This window comes from Myripristis murdjan, chromosome 4 (assembly GCF_902150065.1).
Source record: "Myripristis murdjan chromosome 4, fMyrMur1.1, whole genome shotgun sequence".
Classification (NCBI taxonomy): domain Eukaryota; kingdom Metazoa; phylum Chordata; class Actinopteri; order Holocentriformes; family Holocentridae; genus Myripristis; species Myripristis murdjan.
This window is the reverse complement of record NC_043983.1, coordinates 26,682,582-26,706,082: the sequence shown is the minus strand read 5'-3', so window position 1 is coordinate 26,706,082 and position 23,501 is coordinate 26,682,582. Positions and strand designations below refer to the sequence as shown.

The 23,501-nt window shown below is 40.7% G+C and overlaps 1 protein-coding gene across 1 annotated transcript in view; it reads right to left on the bottom strand.

Moving 5' to 3' along the window:
* The window catches only part of lrrc7 (leucine rich repeat containing 7), a 64,998-nt gene that overhangs the window by 16,495 nt on the left and 25,002 nt on the right, over window positions 1-23,501 (bottom strand). The window contains exons 12-26 of the mRNA XM_030049762.1: window positions 22,780-22,909; window positions 22,395-22,510; window positions 21,969-22,038; window positions 20,883-20,982; window positions 20,362-20,486; window positions 19,459-19,677; window positions 18,374-18,496; window positions 17,463-17,574; window positions 13,774-13,987; window positions 11,353-11,862; window positions 9,685-9,909; window positions 8,887-9,121; window positions 7,618-7,968; window positions 5,582-5,848; window positions 1,341-1,553 (exon numbers count right to left, since the gene is read on the bottom strand). Of these exons, the coding sequence (XP_029905622.1) occupies window positions 1,341-1,553; window positions 5,582-5,848; window positions 7,618-7,968; window positions 8,887-9,121; window positions 9,685-9,909; window positions 11,353-11,862; window positions 13,774-13,987; window positions 17,463-17,574; window positions 18,374-18,496; window positions 19,459-19,677; window positions 20,362-20,486; window positions 20,883-20,982; window positions 21,969-22,038; window positions 22,395-22,510; window positions 22,780-22,909 (3,010 nt within the window). The remainder of the gene's footprint in view (window positions 1-1,340; window positions 1,554-5,581; window positions 5,849-7,617; window positions 7,969-8,886; window positions 9,122-9,684; window positions 9,910-11,352; window positions 11,863-13,773; window positions 13,988-17,462; window positions 17,575-18,373; window positions 18,497-19,458; window positions 19,678-20,361; window positions 20,487-20,882; window positions 20,983-21,968; window positions 22,039-22,394; window positions 22,511-22,779; window positions 22,910-23,501) is intronic.

Sequence of the window (23,501 nt, the reverse complement as noted above, 5' to 3'; positions counted from 1 at the left end):
TAGCTGTTTCTCTTCAAAGCAATTCCAAAAGAACTAGATTCATTTGATTGGAAATTTAAAAATTTCCAATAAAAAGTGCTCCAAACAAAGGCCAGATTACTCCTCTCATCTTCGCTGACTGTTTACTGTAGGCCCCACAGTTTCAAAGTTCATGACCATCCAGTTTCTGTTGCTTGTAGAGAGCCAGCAAAACTTGTACTCTCTATTCGATGTAATTTAAAATGTAGCTAAGTACAATACGTCAGCAAAAACATACTTAAGTAAAAGTAAAATTAATGACTATAAATAGTCAAAAAAGTACAAGTACCCAAAAAGCTACTCATTTACAGTAACATCAATAATTAGTTATTTCCATCCATCCATGCTTCATGTTTGCATGTATCTATTACCTAGTCAGGTAACCTATTCCACAACAACATGAAGCACTTTGTCATCAGCTGAGTAACATCTTATTTATAATGGGCATTTTGTCATTTGTTTTTTCATGTTATTTTCATGCACAAAGTGCAGCTCCAGTAAGTCTTTTAAGAACATCACAGATGTCAGTGTTGGCTCTTTTGTTGTGAACAATGAGAACAAATTGTCCTTAAGGTCATATTAATAACATAAACCTTTTTACAGGTTTCATTTTCAATTTAGGCACTTGCTTGCCCCGTCAGTGTTATTACATACATTATAATTGTAGTCTCGCAAAATATCCTCCTCTTAACAAGTGATTCAGCCTTGTATTGACTCTGACGATCTTGTGTTTTATTTTTTGAACAAGTGAATAAATGAGAAAAGTCAGACAGTCAATGTCAGTGCGACATTCAAATGTATCTGCAATCAAGCTTGTTGCAAGGACTGTCTCGGAACAAGTCCTGTATAAGGGCAGATCATCCCCCGGTTGTTTCAAGACAGTTTTGAAATCAACCTTGCAGCAAGCTAAATTGAAATGAAACAGCTGAAATTATTTCACCCTTTTGGCCAAGTTTTCACTTGTCCCAAGAAAGATTTTAAGACTCAACACAAGATCAAATTACTTATAAAATGTGGATGTTTCTGCATAGTATTTGAGGACACATGACTTCCTCAACACATATCCACAGCATCGAGTGTGCAGTAGGTCAGGCTCACAGAGGGACAGTGTGGGGTGGAAACACATGCAGCCAGACACACATCTGGTCAACCTTACAACACAGACTCACACAGATGCAGACAGGGAGGGCTTCAGAATGCTGCGAGAGTGTTAGTGTGTGTGTGTGTGTGTGTGTGTGTGTGTGTGTGTGTGTGTGTGTGTGTGTGCGCGTGTGTGAGTGCATTTCCCTTTTCATTGTGTTTTCTGTGGTGCTTTGACATACCCTGTCCAATCGTTTGGCTTCTATGTGCCTGAGCAGCTGTTGCCTCCAATCTGCAGGCATCTTGGAGGTGATGTCTTCAGGTTTCTGCTGTACCACGGGTCTTATTTTGATGGTGTCATCAGTTGGTTTCTCTGGGCAGGTTGCTAGGGTGTAATCAGGAGGCATCTTCTCCAGCAGGGCAGCCATGGTGGGACGAGCTGACACTGGACGGGCCTGAAGACAAAGATTTTATATTTCATGCGGACCATCCGGGATATCAGAGTTGCACTTAATTGAGACACCACTAATTTACGGATGTTGTGTAGAATTTTGTGTTTTTCAAAATTAAGGCCACATTTTACATAAACCTCTCTGCTTCAGTGACGTTGCTTGTTCCCCTGTCTCTCCTTGGTGTTGTTCTGGGTGTCCTTATTTTGAAGTGCAAGAAGCTGCCATCAAAGGTTTATTTTTTTCCCTCAGCCATATAATCCAGAAATATGATGTTTCAGTGTTATGCTGATGGCCCATGATTATATCTTCCTGTGAAACCCAATGACCCCCTAGTCTTTTATTTCTAAGTCAAAGCCTCACTGATATCACTTACTGCTGAATGTCTCATTTTTTGTTTTTTTTTTCTTTTGCACCTGAACAAAAATAATGAGCCTGCTTCAGAAGGACCAAGTATTGCATAATCATGTTTTTCCGTATGAGAAATATCTTCAAGTGTAATTTTTATCTACTTAAAACTGAAAATTCATGTTTTAATTATAATTCATAATTCATGCTTTAATTTCCTCTTAATTGGACCAATGTAACTAACTGTACTCTGATGTAAGCCATAAAGCTCTCTCACATTTGAAACTGGTGGAAAACACAGCTGCCAGGCTCTGCCAAGCATCAAGATAAGAACCCACATTAACCCAATTTAAACATCCTGTAAAACATTTAGAATACATTTCAAAATTGTATTGCTCACCTTCAAAGTAGTATATAGTTTTGTAATCAGAAACCCTAAAACCTGGAATCACTTTCCACTACATTTAAAGTCTTTATCATGTGATATCTGTATTCCAATTTATGGTAACTATTAACGCTGATAACTGTTTTCAACATGCAGCCACAGCACAACACAGTTCTTCCCACTTCAAGGTTATGTGACACACTTTTTGGCCCTATTGACGTTTGTTAAGGAGAAAAAGTAAATACTCCCACACACAGAAATAGACCCTGCGTCTTTATTTGTCATCAACATTTCAGTCTTCTGACCTTTCTCAAGATATTTAAAATACACAGTAAAACCACAGTCTTATATCACCTCTCCACAATTAGGTTTGTCACTGTAGCAACCACAATTGCCATTTTTTGTATCAGCCAAATGACCATTGCATGAAGGCAAACAGTTCAAAGACTGTTCTATTCTATTCTATTTATAATTCTCACATCAAAAAGTGAGTTTAAGTCAAAAGGGAGTGGTATTGGTATTGGTAGTGACATGTATGAGTAAACAGTAGGGGTGGGCTATATGGACAAAATCAAATAAAATGTTTTGACCAAATACCTTGGTATTGATATTGTAACAATACTGCAGCAAAACTGTTTTTTTCTGATTTTTTTCACAATAAGATTCTTTATAAATGTGGATATGATGACCAAGCATGTAGAGGCAAATAACAGAGCAGCCGTAACAGTCCTTTAAGTTTTGAAATTTGCATAGTTTACTGTAATGCAGCAATTAAAAACAAGAATAGACAACACCTATAACATATGACAATATAATGATATCCGAAATGATATCCAAAATCTGGGATGATATCTCGTCTTACATCACAATACCTATATAACACTGATATATTACGCAGCCCTAGCAGACAGCTTACATAAACAGCTTACATATACAGACATATCAATACATATTAGGAATGGGAAGATTAACCGATTTCTATCAATACACAGACACACACGGGCATGATGGCAGTGCATCGGTACAGCAGCTGTGAATAGATACAATTGTGGGTTAAAATTGAGACGCATCTCTTTTGCGCCTTTGCACTAATAAAATTTGATCTATTTAATCATTAGATGTTCTATGAAACCTGACCTGTCCGATAATTTGATATTATGGACTATTTCTTCTACATTACTTTACATCTCATCATCATCGGCTGAGGTGCAACAAATACACATACGTGCACTATTTTGAATGGCCATAGGGTGTCCTGACATTTTCTTTTGATTATTTGAGTCTTTTGTTTATAAAATAGAAACTGCATTTTGCTGCTCACTGCCAAGTTAGCATACCTGCTGCTGAAAGAGTGTTAAGCACATCTGCTGCTTGGCAGTAGTTTTTCATATTGCACTATGCCTCATTGTAGTTGTTAATCTTGAGCATCCTTTATTGTGAGCCAGGTGTTACAAAAGTGTACTGTACTGTCAACTTGAAAAAGACAGAGAACACTTGTACATGACTTGTAGCACAAGGCCCTTTGCATTATCATACTGTATCAAATCACATTATGCCAAATCAAATTGTTAAATGGCACTGCATCACGATTGGGAGGTGAATTGTATAAAGAACAACATCCCTGCCAGTCTGGACCCTCTGCAGTTTGCATTCAGAACCAACAGATCCACAGAGGATGCCATCTCCACTGCTCTCCACTCAGTCTTCACTCACCTTGAGAAAAGCAACACCTACACCAGAATGCTGTTTGTTGATTTCAGCTCAGCTTTCAACACAATCTCCCCCATGAAGCTGATTGGAAAACTGAACACTCTGGGCATCAGCACCACCCTCTGCAACTGGATACTGGACTTCCTCACAAACAGACCCCAGTCAGTTCGGATTGGCAGTCTCTCCTCCTCCACTCTAGTGCTCAACACCGGAGCGCCCCAGGGCTGTGTGCTCAGCCCCCTCCTGTTCACGCTGTACACCCATGACTGCAACCCCCGACATGGAGAGAACTCTATTGTGAAGTTCGCGGATGACACCACCATCATTGGCCAGATCTCCAACAATGATGAGTTTTCATATCGGGAGGAAATCAACCATCTTGCAGAATAGTGCACAGAAAACAACCTACTGCTCAACGTCAGCAAAAGCAAAGAGCTGATAGTTGATTTTAGAAAAAAGGAGGCAAAGACACACAACCCTGTCTACATCAATGGAGCTGAGGTGGAGCAAGTGAGCAGTTTCAAGTTCCTGGGAATCAACATAACAGAGAACCTGTCATGGACTTCACATATCTCTGCCCTGGTTAAAAAAGCTCAGAAACAGCTGTTTTTCTTACGGAAACTTAAGAAAGCAAAATTCCCACACCAAGTTCTTGTCAACTTCTACAAAGGAGCGATTGAAAGCATCCTGACTGGAAACATCACAAACTGGCATGGGATGTGCACGGCCCAGGACAGGAAGACTCTGCAACGAGTGATTAAAACTGCCCAAAACATCATTGGTACTCATCTACCAAGCCTCATTGATATCGGGGAGGTGAGGTGCCTGCGCAGAGCCAAAAGGATCCTTAAAGACCACACCCACCCCAGCCACAGCCTGTTCACCCTGCTGCCGTCAGGAAAAAGATACAGAAGTATCTGCTGCCGTACCACCAGACTAAAGAGCAGCTTCTTCCCTCACGCTGTGAGACTACTAAATGCACGATCTGCACTCCTCCATGTTTAATAATTTTATTTTTTATACAATCAATTAATCAATCAAGAGGGAACCACATTTTAATTTCATTATGGGTCATTCCATGTCATTTCACCAAATTTTCAGGACATATATGCATCAGTTTCTGGATGGCAGCTTCTCCAAATCCCCAAAAAAAGTTTTCATGTCAGATTTTCATTGGCCCATAACTGCATGTGGGACTGTCTTAAAAAATCTGATCTCTGTTTTAATTTAAAGTTCAAAGCTTGCTCTTTCTTGGGATATAAAACAATTTTTCTTTATGCAAGTTCTTCATTTTTTTTTTGTTATCCCAAACATGGGGCTATTTCACCACTCGCGAATATTGAAATTCCTCAATATTAAACCATTGTAGCTTGCGCTTGTGGCTTATATTCATTTATTGTTTGTTATTTGTTCATTATTAACCTAAAATACAATGACCATTGCACCAGAAATGCATTTATTTGTCAAAACATCAACATTTTCATGAACTTTTTAGTTGCTGCCTATCGGACTGTAGGCAGTGTATTGAGATACGTATTGTATCAGCCACAGACCAGAGATGCACAACCCTGATACACTTACAGAGAGAGACAGTAAAACAGATGTCTACCTGAGATGCTCCGTAGGTCTCTGTACTATAGCTCCTGGCAGACAGGGGGCGGCGCTGAGTCAGGCTCTTGGTTGGGTAACCAATCATGGGCTTCTTCTGCTCCTGGTACGTAGGATAGTCATCATCGTAACGACCATTCCTCTTATTGTGCAGCAATTGACTCTGGTTTTCGGCCATGTTGGTGAGGGCAGAAGAGTGCTCCATGAGAGTGGAGTAGGCAAGAGACCGACCGTAGAGGGGAGGGTCAGCCTGAGAGGGCAGGAGAAGAGAGGAGGGGAGAGGAGAGGAGACAAGAGGAAGAGAGCAGAATGCAATAAAAATCAAACTTTCTATGAGTCAAGAACAGTCAATCTTCAACTGTCACTGAAAGAGCTCTAAATTTTTGTGCCTTGATGACATCACTTGTTATGTATGCAGCCAACTCTCAAATTTTGAGAAATGTTTAGATATGCTGCTAAAAATAAAATGCAAATTTATTGTGCTTCCATCAACTGGGTGGAAGTGAATAAATAGGCTTCTTAAATGTAGAATGCAGTGTTTTCAGAAAAGACATCTACAAGAAAATGTTAAGTCTTTCAAGAATTGCTATTGGGTCACTTGTTATATTGTATGTCTTTGGTGTGAGATAATTCTGGCCATAATTTATGCTTTACAAGGACAAAAACAAAGAATGCACCAACTATGGCCATACAACCAAGATAGGCACCTTATACATGGGAGCAACAAGTCTGACATCTGGGAGGTCATGGTGGCCAGACATCTGCAGTAACAAAATGTCTTTTGTTACAAACGTTGCTGTCATAATTTATTTGACAAATACATTTTCACTGTTATTTATTACATAATTCCTTTAACTATTCAAACTTTATTGACTAAGGGCCCTATCTTGTGCCACCCGCTATCCGCTGCCACTACCCGCTACCCGCAAATTGCGGATTTAGGAGCTTCCGCTATCCCTAAACGGTATCTTGCGCCACCCGCTACCCGCTATCCGTTATGCCGACTCCGTCATTTGCGCCTGGAGGTGTGTCCGTGGGCGTGTTTCATGCGCTATCCCTAAAGTTGCTATCTTGCGCACACACTTTAGGGAAAGCGGATAGCGGGTGGTCCTGACCACCCGCTATCCGCTATCCCTAAAGTTTGGGCTGTTACGAGAGCGCGCCCAGGCGGCTTCAATGCGCGCCCCGACGGAGCCTCGCCACGCACACGGTCGGACTGATACCGGGACGCCGCCGGAATGGAGTATATTACTCATAGAGAATGTTTAGAGGAAAGACTGTTTTAATTGGACACTTACGCCAGCACGTTTTATTGTTTTATCATAAGCCAGCAGCTGTGCCATATTTTTATTTTTAATATTTTATTTGCCCAATCTACCTTGTCAATAAATTAGTTTACACATACTTCCACCTCTGCCTCTTGTGTGTCTGTGGTGTGGCCCGGGGATTTTACTCAATCAGTACAACCTTGTGACACGTCCACTTGGACACATGTGGCTCCACCTCCCGAATTAACTCGCCTATAATATAATATATAATATGTATAAAGCCAACTTGCTTTAGCCTCAGCAGAACCCCTGAGAAAATCTACCTCCCTCTCTCCATCGCGGGTTTAGGATTTAGGATTTAGGATTTAGGATAGCGCATCCTGCCCTTAAAGGCAATGGCACCTGGCACACTGATTGGTTTAACTGGCGTAACGCCCAAAACACGCCTATGCATAATATAGCGGGTAGCGCAGGTGTTTTGCGGATAGCGGGAGGTGCACAAGATAGCAACTTTTACGGGGGAACGCCTCTTCCTAAATCCTAAATCCGCAAATAGCGGGTTTAGGGAGTCTGGCGCAAGATAGGGCCCTAAATGTCTATAACCATAGGAATGGAATCTGAGAGTCCTGGTTTTGTTGAGCGATCTTTCCCTTTTCTACAATGGAATTTTATATACATATATACACAGTAAAAAACACAGCCAAGCATTTGCAGACACATGCTAATCGCCCCAAAAACATTAAGTCCTTACCTGCTGTCTGTACTGACTATCTTGTAGTGCCTCCTGCTGGGCTTCGTGGACTCTGCGGAACAACGCTAACTCTGTAGAGCTCACCAGTGAATCCGCTCTCCTCAAAAACCCTGGTCTGGATCTCTGTGATGGGGTAGGTTGCTGTGACTGGGTGGGTGGGCCCTCCTGATTGATAGGTGGTTGGGGGAAGGAAAACATCTCCAGTGGTGGATATGCACGGTAACGAGGGCTCACTAAGTCCTTGGGTAAAGTCTTTCCAGGTTGGCTGGCATAATCCAAGGTCTTCCCTGACTGATTGACATAATCTGGTGTGTTGGGAAATGGAGGAGGAGCCCGGCGGTCGATGGTGACCTGATTGGTTAGAATTATCAGTTATTCCAAGCCTGTGAAAGACTTCAGGGATCACTGCTGGCATGTAAAAACCTTGCAACTCCAGTTTTCTATCTTGTAATTCTTGTCAAGTAAAACGTAATGACTTTTATTTGCCTTTATATGAGTTTTTAACCTGAAAGTAGAGATATCATATCAAAGTTACAAAGGTGTACACATGCAAATAAAACACTCTGGTACTTGGAAACCTTACCTGTGTTACAATTGGCCTTATAGTTCATGTCTCTTGTATTATCCAATGTATGTTAGAGTTCAATGTTTCTTGTATTATTCAGAACAGCTTGACTGCTAGCAGAGGACAGATAAAGCTGGAGCCAGACATATTTTCTCTATCTTGTTTGTTAGGTCTGTTGCATTAGATACACGCCCAGTCAACATCCACACACTAGCATCGCACATTCCAGCAACAAGGCATGGACAGTGGTTGGCCTGTCCATGTTCGGTTAACTGGCCAATTATTCTCGGTTGCGTTTAAGTCCAACCTATGTACGGGGAAGGCCCAGCCCAAGAACATAAATGTGTATCATTTCCTGATATCGGGGCTCATTCTGACTGAGATCCTGCGAGAGCTCTGTCCTCTGCTTAGCAGTCAAGCTGTCCTGTACTATGTAATACATTGGATAATGCAAGAAACATTGAACTATAAGGCCAATTGTAACACCTGTTACTAAAATGATGGTATGTGAGTTGTAACCAATACATTTCATGCATACAGTGTGAAACATAATATGAACACCATACCATCTCATATTCATGCCTCCATTCATCTCTCCCTCGCTCATTCTGTTCCTGTCTTGCCCTCTCCATCCCTCTGCCCCCTATCAGTCCATCTCTCTCATACCTCCCATGCCTTCTTCCTAAAAGATAAGAGCTGTTAACCTGGGGGTTGTAGTTCTGGTCAAAGTGGTAGGCCTTATGTGGGATGACAGGTTTTTGACTCTGTCCTGGCTGGTTGTGGTTGCTGCCAGTGTTTCCTGGGAAGCCCAGATCATCATCCAACATGGGGGCAGACTGAGACCGGGCCATATTAGTCTGCTCTATAGAACCAGGGAGCTCTGGACGGTCCAAACTGGTCTGTTGCTCAATGGATGAACTGTAACTATCCATGGGAATACTGCAGCAAAGAAAACAACAAGAGTGACCTGTGGCTCTTCGTAGTGCCCAAGACAACAATATGAAGAATAATGAAACTTACAACAATCAACTATAGGTAACAATCAGATTAAATCCAAAAGTACAGCTAATAATCATATTCAAGCATTGAACTGTGGCTAATAATCACATCTGAATTGAACAAAGAACTAGGCTATAGCTGTCAATGAGACTGAAAACACCAATGCTGTAGGTGGTATTATGAATACAGTGAATAAATAAAAAAATGAATCAAACAACCCTTCCTTCATCCTTCTGTACAATCACACACTAATATACCAGTATTGTTATTGAAAACAAAAATGTAGAAATAATAATGTTATAATGATGAATAATAATGTAATAATGTTAATGTTAATATTACTAGTACTACTAGTACCAATAATAAAAACAACAACACTACAATTGATTATTATTATTATTATAATTATCATTATTATTATTAGTGTCATCATCATCATCATCATCATCTTCGTCATCATCATCGTCATCATCATCGTCATATAAGAATAAAAATAAACCAACCTGTAGACCTTATAGGAGCCCATGTCAATCTCGTCGATGCTCTGTGACTTCTTAAACTTGGACCGCATCTCCTTCATCATAGGGGACAGACGGTCCGAGCTCTTACTCATTACCACGGTTACTTTGTTGCCCCCGCTGACTCCCAGCTGCTCCTTCCTGTTCTGCTCCCCCTGATTGTCACGGTAACTCCAGTTGCCAGGCAAAGGCCCCACCCCCTGTTCTACCCTAGGAGTAGAAAACAAGGAAGGGTCAAAGACTGTCATAATACCAGAAGCAAAAAACAAGTAGTCAAACACTGTCAACATATTAAGGGCAGAATGCAAGTGGTGGTCAGGCACTGTGATAATTTTAAAGACAGTAAGCAAGGAGGGGTCAAAAAGTGACATAAGCAGAAAATGGAGCAGAAAATAAGGAGCAGTCAGGCAGTGCCGTAAAACTAAGAGCAGAAAACAAGGAAGGGTCAGACAGTGTCATAATAACAGACTTCCTCCAAAATAAACAAATATGGGACATCTAATATAGGAAAGAAACACACTGAACAAATTTATGCCAGCAAGTCATAAATCAAGTGCTAATATGGGTGTAAATAAGATTAAACTAGAGATGAAACCATATGAAAATTTCACAATTATAGTCACAATGATCAGTTATCAGTATTACTGCAGTATTGTTAAAATGTGCTGAACATGTTGAAAAAGTCCTGATACTCACAATGAAATAATTTAACCAATATTCATATTGAAAACAACAAATACAATTAGAAGCAATATGCACTTTTGCTGAATAAACATTAATATTATAACATAGGCAATATCTTATGTAAACATATGTAAACCTTATCACATGTGCATATCATTAAAAATGGGCGTTCCGTCTGAAGGCCACACAACAGTGCAGTTCTGATTAAATTTGCAGCAGACTTGATGCAGCAGAGGCATATTGCTGCCTTGAGTACTAGTATCACTGGAACCTTAAGTAGTTTTATCATGTTTGTCTATTTTCTGTGTTGTTTATAAAATGTGCTTCAAGATGCATGCCCTGTCTTCTTGCTAAAAACCAAATCTACCTACAGGTACAAATAAAGTGACTTGACCTGACTTGATCTGACCTTAACCTGATCTGGCCTGGGAGACTGTTGGTAACCTTAGTTAGCAACAGTATTTACTGTGAGTTTTTAAAACCACGATAATAATACAAGGTTTTTATGGTAATTAAAATTTGATATTGTAATAGTGTCAGGAATTTTACCATGGTTTATCGTGAAACTGGTAACCGTTTCAGCTTAATTTGAATCACATTACACAAGTGAACCGCAGCAAAGTACAGCAGTTACACTGCTTTTTTTGTCAGCCAACTTGAGGTCAGTCTAATGGAGAGCAGGTTCTTAGTCAATCCATAGAAATTCAAGGGTGTACAACTTTTCAATCTTACAACAGCTGATTTCACTGATTAACATACCACCAAACAGAGAAAAAGGAGCTAATCGGTAACATAAGATGCTGTAGTGTTTGGTTGGACTGAAAATCTCCAAACCTTTGGGTCACAATGACACCTGACCTGAAAACTGCAGCTATATGTGACGCCCTCTGCATAAACAGAAAGACTTTACAGCTGCTTGAGAAGCTGCAACTGAAGGACAGCTGATCATCCATAGCTCCTCTTACTTACCTTGATTCCATTTCCTTGCGGTCGGGGTTAGGGCTAGAGGTGGGTGTGAGGTCCAGCTTGGAGGGAAAAGCTGTTCTGTCCTCAAATGGGCTGGGGGTTCGGGTCCAGTTCTGCCAGGGGTTCTGGGAAGGGGGAGGTCCTGGGGCTGGGGTGTCATTGTCAGGGGTGGACCGTTGGTTGCTGTGGAAAGGAAGTGTCTGGGTGTCCAACTCCAGAGGGACTCCTACAATTCGCTCCTGCCTGAGGAGCGGGCGACGCCCGTGAGTTGATTGGCTGCGAGGTTTGGAGCCCAGCGGGGGATTTCCCTGGCCAGCAGCAGGGGCCGGGGTATCCAGAGGAGACTCCTCAGCATCAAAACCTGTGTTGTCATAGTGAGGGGCCTCGGACCAATCAAAAGGCTCACTGAGCGGGCGTCGGTCACCACGCTGCTGCAGGGTTCCTGATGGAGGGGTTTCTCTCTGAGACAGCAGTGGCTTGGAGTCGATGGGTTTAGGGAATGACTGGGCCAACCTACACAGATACAAAATATTAAACAATATATTACTGAAAATTATATTGAAATGACATGCCATTTTAATATTAATACTCAATCATAGTCAGTGAGCTTTGGGTATATCATAAGTCTTTCTTCCTCTGTCTCTGCCTCTATCTGAGTGATCAATATGTCAAACAACCATTTTTTTTACATTACTGCTTCTGAGAGCAGTCTTGAACAGAAATTTTGAAAGTAAACCCTTGAACCTCCTTCTTTGCAGCCTGCGGTTCTCATATACCACATGCTTCACAAGTACACAGACAAAGCGACAAGTACACAGATTGTGAAGTGCAGAATCTCTCAATCACCCCAGGGCACTCCAAATGACAATGTTAATGTCAAAAAATACCAAACCAAGCTGTCAACCGGCAGGAGCTTCAAAGAGCTTAGAAAGGCACAGAAACACTGAAGAGAGGGAGATGAGAAAACATGTAAAATTATCTGCTGTAGCTTATATAAACACCATTCTGACATGAGAGTACCTTGATCTGAAGGGGCTCTACTAGCACGTTTAATTTTTTCAGTATTATGCTAAAAAGGTTTAATATTAACATATGGCACACATAATGCTGTCACGACACCATGAGAGGGAGAAACATTCAGGCATATTTAACAGTTTATAATGTTACCATAGTTGTATTATAGTTTTGCAGCAAAATGAAATATTCTTTTAAAAAAATATGCACAACTTCAATGGGAAGTGAAATCAGTCAGTGTCTGTATAGATTAACACAGAGAGCTGGGGTGGAACATCGACAGCAAATCAGTGACCCTGAAACTTGACCCTGCTTCTAGATTCCCATCTAAAGCATTTTTAGATTGTTGATGTTGCAAATTTGAACACCCACCATGTATGATAACGGCAACTGACATGAAGACAACAAAGAAATAAATGTACTGTCTTGCAAGTACCTGTATGCAACCTATCAAACATGTTCTCTTTTAATAGATGTGGATGCTGAAAGCAGATGAATATAACAGCACAGTAACAGTTGAGATGACATTCATAGATATTCATTGCTGCTAACCTCACTGTTTGATGAAAATGGGGCAAAAATGTGTGTAATATCAGCTCAAGCACACCACTGAAGAAGCCATGAAGCTGAAACATATAATGTTGGTTGGTGTTTTAGTGCTGGTCCATTTTAATACTATTTCGCATCTGCTTTCAACTTTGAGCACCATTTGTTTGTCATGACATCATACTGTGAAAATGTTGTGCTGGTTTGAGTTGATGCTGAGCTTCCTGCAATTGGGATGTCTGTGAAATGCTTAATGGAAAGAAATGAGATGGATCTACTTTATTCTCACTGTTTTGCAGTGAGGGTAGCAACATCAGTAAAGGAAACAAGACTCATTTAATCTGCTTTTCTTTATCTATGTGGTTAAAAGCACCTCTGGAGAGTAAAACCACTGAAGACTGGAATGAACAGCTTTGAAGAAGAGAAACAAGCAAGAGAGAGGGTGAGATGGAGATAGAGATTTAGAGAGAGAGAGAGAGAGACAAAGAAAGAGAGAGAGAGAGAATACTGCAGATAACTGTGGCATTCTAATGAGTCTCTGACCTTGGCTTGGTGAGCAGAGAGATGAGAGAGAGAGAGAGAAATATGGAGGGATGAGAGGATGGAGGAATTGGAAAGAAGATGGAGGGAGGGAAGGAAGGGAGGGAAGAAAAAGATGGATGAGGGAGGATGGAGAGAGGAGATTGAAGGGGGGGCAGGAATTGAGAGAAATAGAGGAAGAGATGATGGATGATTGTAGAGAGTGAGGGCCAGAGATGAAATTGAACCTGAAACAGGTCTGTGTGTGTGTGTGTCTGTGTGTGTGTGTGTGTCTATCTGTCTGTGTGAATGGGTGTGTGTTAGTGTGTATGCGTGTGTGTGTACCTGTTGGTCCAGTGCGTCTGTGGGGCCTGATCCTTGCTAGGAGCCGGCAGGGCGGGTGTGTGTGCATGTGTGTGGGAGAGTGTGTGTGAGTGTGTGTTGGCAGGTGGGTTGGAGGAGCCGGAGGAGCCTTGTGAGGGAGAGTAGTCGGAGTAGGTGGCTGAGGAGCCGCTGTGGTTGAGACAGTGAAGCTTATCCACCTCTTCATCTGTGGACTCTGGATAGAGACAAAGAGGTCAGTTCATTCAAAATGTCACCCCTCTGTTTCTTGAACGTCCCTCCTTTGCTTGCATTGAAATATTCCAGTCATATCTGAGAAAAGTCCTCCCAACCAGTTCCCCCTGGATTTTATTTCTTTCCTTAAATCTTCACTATTATACATAATCTCTCTAGAGACTTAGGAATTATTTGAAGACTATTTGAGACTATTTGAAACTGGTCATAAGAGGTTGAAGAGACTACTTACATTTACTCATGTTACTATAATTGAGCAGCTTGTTGCATATTGTCTTACGTACATTTTTGCTTGATTAATATATTCACTACATTTTAAAGCATATCAATTACAGAGAACAAATGATTAATGACAAATTGTGGAACCTTTCACAATAAAAGCTCAGTCAGCAAAGATGAGAGGAGGAGTATGGTTTTACATTTTTGGTCCTACTTTTTGTCATTTTCAAATTTCCAATAAAAGCTGCACAATGAAAAACTACAGATGATCAGTGAAAGCAAGGACCATTAAGACTCAACTGGCAAACATGTGGAATAAGTGTGGAAAAAGGATAATAATATCAGTGAACTGGCCTGATGATGAGAACCATCTAGACTCAGCACGCATATTATGTGCTTATTCCTTATTTGTCAGTTGAGTCTACAGGGTCCTCACTTTAGTTTGAACCGTGTACTCATCCTTTTATAACTCTAAGGTAGTAAAATATGAGCAAAGTAATTCTACTTAAGTAGCAATTTGTAGTACCCTGTCCAACACTGCTGGTCATGTAAGAATAGTGGGTGATGTACTGTAACTCTGGTAGAAACCGTGGCAGATATATTTACCATTTACTGGGCTTATGTCTAAACACTTCTAAATTCAGGAGGCTCAAAAGATTTCATTGTCACGATTAATGTTGGCACTCTGCTGACGTGATCTATAATGTGTTTGATAGCTCGCAGCTAACTATCTGTAACAAATCTGTAACACATCTGACACACATGAGTTAACGTGTCAGCAGGAGCAAAGGTTAGTGTTGCTAGTGGCTAAAACATTAACATTAACATCTGTTATTTTGCTGAATTAGCCTCCGAGCTGGCTAGCTACAAATGCCCCAACCAGTTGCTCATTTGACTGAGCTGACTTGAGCTACAACGCCATGTTTTGGAACAGGGAAAGAAAGCAAGTAAAAATGTATTTGTATAGCAGCTTTACAGTAAAAGGGGAGGTTAAAAAGAACTTCACAGAAAAAAGGAGCACAGATAATAAAATAAACTTAAGGGAGCACATTTTCAGACAAAATTAAAAGAAATACCAAAAAAGGCATATGATAAAATGAGAGAATAGATAACATGGCTAGATGATTTTTTAGATGGTTAAAAAACCAAGCTGGGTCCTGGCTGATCTTGCACTCACAGAGAGGCTTTTGCTTTTTAGTACTTTACAGGTGATGAAAATAACAAGTTTAGGATGTTAGTTGGTTACCAATGTAGAGACTGAAGCTGAAACTGTTTGTTGTGTCACTGCTATCCAAATCTAAATGTGACCATTCATCTTTATATATAAAAAGACTGAACTGACAAATATCCAGCCACAGCAGTTTTAAAATCATGTATCTTGCTTTTTCTTGCCTTGTTGTTATATATTTTTCAGTTTTTGGGATTTAGATTTAATTCTCCAGTAGATCTCCATCGTGGATTTGTAATGCAACTGCAAAGCTTTTGCTTTCACTGTAATTCACTTTGTACAAGAGGATCAGGTAATTGTTAAATGCTGAGAATAATCACAGTCCAATATTAAGGATGACAGCTTTAAGTCATGGCGACCAGGAAACTAGTTTAATCACTAGCCTGAACAGGCCAACATTTGTCAGGCTTCTGAGGTGTGAGCATCTTGTTTGAAATCGCTCCAAATTATTAGCATATACATTCAGAATTCAAATTTAGGTCCATCTTTGCGTGCACCTTGCAAACTTCAATCCCAATTTTCCCCTTCTGTTTTAATATTCAAACAAAGAACAAAGTATTGTCTGGCAGCAAAATATCACTGCTGTAGAATGCATTTCATGTTTCTGTGACCAGTGTCTCCTCTGGTACAAGTTCAACATGAGAGAAACTCTGCATTTTTTGCAGTTACTGAGCCATTTTAACACCCAACACTACATCAAACATGTCCAAACAAGTGTCTATAGAAAATGTCTTGAATTTTAAAGCTCCATTTTTAAATTGCTACTCTTATTATTGTCAGCATAGTGGTCAACAATGTGTACTTGCTAAAAAAAAAACTTGCATTCCTTAGATATAGCATTCCACTCTGCAAAGATATGATTTAGGCAAATGCTGATATTTTTCAGACTACCTGAATTTTTGCTTGAAAGTGACCAGAAGCAGACACCGTACCCATGACATTTCCAGGGAGTATAGATTTCACTGAGGCTTGTATATTATAAATGATCAGGCCTGGAACAATCTCACTGCTCTCTAAGCTGAGTGACTAGTCCAACCATACCCTTACACATTTTTTATTTTTTTTTAACATTTATTTGGTACCATTTGGATCAACAAATTCTTTTTCAATTGAGATCCGGAAAGAAAGCAGCAGCGAGACATGTATAGACGTTGCAGATAACATAGCATAAAGGAAAGGACAAATTAAAATTCCAAGCATAAGTGCTCCAAAAGGCAACGCTCTAATATCAAACCGGCAGCCTCATGAGTCAAACCTATTGAAATCTTGACAAAACAAAGCAAAGAGAGCTCCTTGTTAAGCCTGCCACAAGATCCTTCATTAAGAATTTAAGCTCACCACGACAGACCAGCTCTTTGAGCTTTTAATCATTTTACAGTGAGTTCCCTGAAGAAGAAGCCGATTACATGAAGGCGCTTTTGGCTAATTCAGTTGCCATGGGAGTTCTGAATTAGGCAGAAGTGCAGTTGGTTACAGAATAGAGATGATGAAATCTTTTTCTGAGTAGATGGAATTAACATGCTAACAAGCGCTGATTTTTGATTGGACAGTAACATTTGCTTTGAGTCCAGTATTTAAACCTATTGGCCTTAAGTTCAACTGATGAGAATTTGGGACGAAATAAGTAGAAAGGTTTTTTTTCTTCTCCTTGAGGGAGGGTTCGGTATTCCCTCTCTCTTTCTATGGTGTGCTGAATTAATCTGCTTGCCACCATGACTAATTAATGGACACTATTACAACATGCCCCAAGCACTTTACATCAGACCACATTAAATTACTGTGTGTGTGTGTGTGTGTGTGTGCAGACTTGCCTATGAGCCAACATATAATGTGTGAGTTCAGTGAACCCCCTACACGCACATTATATGTAGGTTCATACAGAGGTATGTGTACATGTATATGTATACATATATGTAACAGTATATTTGTGTGTGTGTGTGTGTGTGTGTGTGTGTGTGTGTGTGTGTGTGTGTGTGTGCGTGTGTGTGTGTGTGTGTTTTGTGACGTGTACCTTTCTTGTCTTTGCCCAGCAACACCACCTTAGGTTTGTACATGGGCGGCTCCACCAGTGTGGGCCTCATGTCGGAGATACGGATGTCATTGGGGGAGCCACCCATCGAGTCCTGAGAGCAGAATACAATTTCACATCAATCTGACAAACTTCACATGTGGAGAAATGGACCATCAAGAAATGAAAAAAGAAACTATCTTCATGAACCTTCAGCATTAAGGTATTATGTGTTCACACTTGATTATTTTGGGACGCTCTGAAATAGTCATCCCATCTTTTGAGAGGGGACTATGACTCTGACCCTGGTATTTCTACCCAATGACTGCTTTAAATTTTGTGGCTGCTGCTAAGAAGTAAGTGCATTCTACCTCTGCATTCATAAAACAACATGTAAACAGCCCACAGAGGGCATTTGAACACAGCACAGTGGACATACTGTTAAAAGTTAAAACTGACAGTCGTTCTTAAATTTTATGGTTCACTCCAGTATTCACAAATAAATCTTTGCAATTTCACACTTTTAACAGTCACACTCATTTAAACATCATCTTTAGATATCAAATAGTGTAAGTTCTTGTCCCATCATACAAACAGTGAGTTTCAAAGTAAAGATGTCTTACGTCAGTATGAACTGTACGCATATGTGAAGACTCATTTGAAAATAGTGTATAAGAGTGCATATTAAACATTTAAATGTATATTCTGTCTGGTCCGTATTCGTTCTTATGATGCCTGACAAAATTACAAACCCCCTATTCACTGAATAAAGGTTAATCTGACTAAACAAAATGAAGTGTGAGGCTGCCTTACTATGAGATATAAACACAATATCAGATCTCTCAAGCAACTATACTGTCTGTGTGTGTGTGTGTGTGTGTGTGTGTGTGTGTGTGTTTATACTGGTCACTAACCTCAGAGCTCTCTGTCAGCTCCTCCTTGTCTTTCCTCTTGGGAATGTCGATGCCAGAGTTATGGATTGATCCCTGATCCATTAGCTGGGTCTGAGAGAAGTCCTGCATCTCTCTGTCTGTCACCTGGCGCATGCACACACACACACACACACACACACACACACACACACACACACACACACACACAAATAATTTATCAATGTCCATATCACTATGAAAGTGAAAGTTCAGTGTAAATCATTTCAGTGATCACACAGCTCAGATACATGCTGTTGCGTTTGGCTACAACTCTGCAGGGTGATTAGTGCTAATTGCTTCTCCAATCTAAAAAGATCTGGTGATCACAGTGCTTCCTATACAGTGTTGACTCCTCTCTCCTCTTAGAAGAAACTTTTCTTGAGCTCTGAGGTTAGTGACCAGTATAAACACACACACACACACGCACGCACGCACGCACGCATGCACACACACAGCAATACTCAAATTTATGTAAGACATCATCTGGTGACTTCATGTGACTTTCTGAGCAGCCAAGAGCTGCTTTCCTTGGAAGAGAGTTGAAAACATGCACCCAAGGTAACTTAACCATCATAAGGTCAGATGATGCCAGTAGTAACTAACACAACACTAAGTGTAAATTAGTGTTACATGCAGAACATCACATATGATGCACTATTGGAGTGTAAACTACTCAACTGGATATAGAGCAGTTACAGCTACAACACTAATATTAACATAAGAATACTTCATACACATTAATGCATCAATAATTTAACACACAGAAAGAAAACATTCTTGACAAAAAATAATTTTACTTTTCATACTGAACTACATATCTGTGCTAGTAAATCTATACTTTTACTTTTACATTTTAACACTTTTACTTTTAATGGAGGATTTTTCCATTGTGGAACTGCCACTTTTACTTGGTTTGAGGCTTTTTTCTTTACAACATAGAGGAGCATTTTAACAGCTTTGTTACAAATACTTTCTGCGGGTTGGAACCAAACATGCCAGATATATCTGTATATGTGTATACAATCATGTGTGTGTGAATTTCTGTGAATTTTATGGGTGTATCTTACCTCTTTCGGTGGCAGGGGCCATGGTGGTTCATATGGCTCCTTGCTGAGGTGTGTATGTTCCATGTTTGTTCCCGCCGAGGTGGCAGTGCCTGTGCTCAGCTGGTGCTGGTGGCCATGGCTGGCATGCACAGTCTTACCCACAAGGCTTTGCACTGACTTGACCATATTTTTCAGGTCCTCGGGGTAGGGCGTTGGGTAGCGCTTCAGGTTAATCTCCACCTGCATGGAAAGATGCACATGGGTATATAAATGGAAAGAAAACAAAAGGTTGTATATACAAATTAAAAAAAACAAGGAAAGACACAAAAGTAAGAATACAAACACACACACACACACACACACACACACACACACACACACACTGAAAGCATTTAGTAGGAATGTGATGAAACTGTGTGAGCGTCACTTGGTGAAATGTTATAACAATGTCTTGAGACACAAATTTGTAACCACTGCTTGATAATGTTTTGTCAATAATTGTTCATTTGTTGTTTTTCTTATGGGTTGATTGTTGCCTCTGTTGAATATTTTATTTGTTAGCTCTGATATTTTGGCCCTTAGCATACTTCTCAAATCTCCAGTTTCATCTACAAAATGTGTTGATGTGCTGAAGAGTGTTTCAAACACTTTGAACCACTGAAGTCAGGTTAGATATACAAACAGAAAAATAAACAGAATATAAACCAGTGACTACAGAAATAAAGGCATAATCAGAATGAGAGAGTGACAGAGAGAGGGACAGAGAGAGAGGGGGAGAGAAAGAAGGAGAGGGAGAGAGACAGGGAGAGAGAAAGAGAGGGAGAGAGAGAGAGAGGGAGAGAAAGAGAGGGAGGGAGAGAGAGAGAGAGAGAGAGAGAGAGAGAGAGAGAGAGAGAGAGAGAGAGAGAGAGACAAAGAGCTAACCTTGACCTTCCCAGAGTTGTCCTCCTCTTCTTTTTTGTCTTCAAAGTCGAAGGCTACAGTCATCCTCTGTTGTCTCTGTTCCTCCCACAGAGTAGGATTAAAACTGTCACTGTCAGACTGGTAATCTGTAGATACACACACACACACACACACACACACACACACACGGTTAAATCTATCATTATGGGACTGAAGATTATGCACACAAATTTACCAAAGAATGCAATAAACATGTAGCCAACAATTACAAAGGCGTACACACACTGTTACACAAACACACTGCACTTACAAACATTCTCTTAAACAAATTTTACCTCTATAATGTAACAATGTCCAACCTAAAAGTAACAAAGCCTATACAGCAATTAACCAATGTAAAGCTGGTAATCATTTGACCCAATAATTTATGTACACCAAACAATAATGTAATAACTCTGAAACGTGCCTTTTAATGTCTTCAAATCATGTTAGCATACAATGACACACACTCATGCGTGCACACAAACACACACAGGTTGTACCCTCATCATGTCGTGGTTGCTGCGGGAACATGTAGTTGGTCAAAACCCTCTGTTTGGTTTCTGGATGGGCTTCTGTCTGCAGTGGTATCAGAGCCTTGGACTACAAACACACACACACACACACACACACACACACACACACACACATTACTACACTTTTTCTCAACCCCAAAAACTTTACCCCAAACAACCCCCCTTGCAAACTGCCCTCAATATGGTGGAATTTCCTTTTCTTTCTATCTTTGTGAGGTGAATTGGTATAATGATCATAGAGCCGCAGATCACAGGGATGTAAATTTAAAGATACAAAATTGTTTAAAGGTGGCATATCACAGGAATTAAGAAGTTCCTGTTAAAAACTGTAAAAATTGTGGCTCCCCTCACTAAACAACTAGCCAGTGCTGTAGTGAAAAAACAACAACAGGGTATATCCCTGAAATGACCTGAATGCTCAGTGACACCTTTTGACTTTTGTATGGTTCAATGGCTTGGCCAGCCAGTGGGGTCTGTATTACAGTTGGTTTCCCCCAGTAATGACATCATCCAGTCCTGCGAATACAATGCATAGTTTCTAACACATCCTCTTTTGCTGTTAGGTCTAAATTGTTTGCGTTCAACAAACTGAAAGTTTGACCTAAGGGAAGGTCACTGGGTCATGAAAATAGGGTTCCTCCTTTAGGAGTCATGAATGTACACTGTAATTTTGAAAAGATCCAGATAAAAGGTATTTGAATCATCATGTTCATAGCCAGGATCTGGCATTGTGAGAACCAAGTGTTGAATTTTAACTAAACATTTATTTGCAAAACTTGTCTGAAACCAAATCGTTGAACTGAATAACATGGAACCTTTAAGACAGGGCTGTATGTTCAACACTGAGGGTGCACTCACTGTATGTGCTTTACTCCCCTGGAGCCTACAGATGGTGCTTTAGCCAAGAAGCTTCTGTGTCTTCATGCACACCATAAATCTTGACACCGCATGATGACTTGAGATGAATGTGTTTCTTGATATCTGTGTGTGTTCCTGCTGCATATGGGTTATCAGGTACAGGCTCAGAGTGAGTGTGTAGGAGGGGAGCAATACCTGATTGTCAGAGAGCCACAGAGCTGCCAGGTCTTTCAGCTTGGTAAAGGTAAACGGTAGATTTTTTAACCTGACAGAAAAAGAGAGAGACACAGAGCGTGAGAAAGAGAGAGAGAGAGAGAGAGAGAGAGAGCGAGAGTAAGAGAGAGAAAGGGAGAGGGAGAGAGAGAGAGAGAGAGAGAGAAGGAGAGCAGGGTAAGAAAGAAAGGAGCGCGATGATTCTTCCGCCCACGCACCGAACAGCCTGCAGAGCATGTAACCATGGCAACACACTCGCCCATTCCCATGGTAACAGCAGGCCGTGAGAACAGCATTACAGCACCAGAGCGGTCATTGACAGAGTTGTGTGTGTCTTCATCTTGTGTGTGTGTGTGTGGTGTGTGTGTTTGTGTGTATGCGTGTGTGTGTGTGTGTGTGTGTTGATACCTGTTGTCACTTAGGTTGAGGACTCGTAGTTTGGTCATCTGTCCGATCTCATCAGGAAGGAACTCCAGCTTGTTGGAGCGCAGTGACATCACTGTCACATTCCTACAGTTACCGATCTGAAACACACACACACACACACACACACACACACACACATGCACAGTCCATTCATTTTTACAATAGTAAAGCCTAGGATTGATAAAGATCTGCTGTATGATGGATGCTTCTCATCAAAATCACATTACACTATCATGAATGGATACTTGCTTTTAATATTGAGGCCCAACTGGGAATATGTGAGTGCAATTACCTGTGTGAGTGCATGGTGTGTGTGTGTGTGTGTGTGTGTGTGTGTGTGCACGCGCACGTGTGTGTATGTGTGTACCTCTCGGGGCAGCTCTGAGAGGAAGTTCTCATCGGCAGCGAAGGTCCTCAGGCTGTGCAAGTAGCCGATGGTGGGAGGCAATGACTCCAACTCATTACAGCTACAGTCCAGTTCCTCCAATAGAGACAGACTGGGACACACAGAAAGAGAGAGGGAAACACAGAGACCATGCCAGAAAAAGAAAATAAATGACTCTCATCCTCTGCTGTGTGGCATATATTCTTTCAACCTGGAGAGGGAACAGAGCTGAAAAGGAAACTCCAGCTGGGTACACACTCATAACCCACCCATACACCATCATCTAAATCCTGTATTGTCTCTCCTCTAAAAATCGGCAGTGAATTTATGGTTGCCTGTCAAAATGTCGGCTCTTGACTTCTACATATTTGACAGTCTATTAAATCTACAGAATGTTAAATAGTAAAAGTTAATGCCATTATAATGCTTATTGGCATAAATGCAATCCCGATGGCCATGACAGCATTGATGTATTCCATAAAACAGATACCACAGGTGCCAGGGGGTATAAACGTCTCAACTGTGGGAAATGTTGGAAAGAAAAGTGGAGACTCCATAGTTGTTTTTTTTTGTTGTTTCAGTTTTTTGTTATGTTTTATAAATTAATGTATGCCTAAATAGTATGTTGAGCTAATGCAGTTGAGAAATATCATCACTTTATCCAAGTGTACATAGTATTTTTAATGACGCATTTGCTCCTCGAA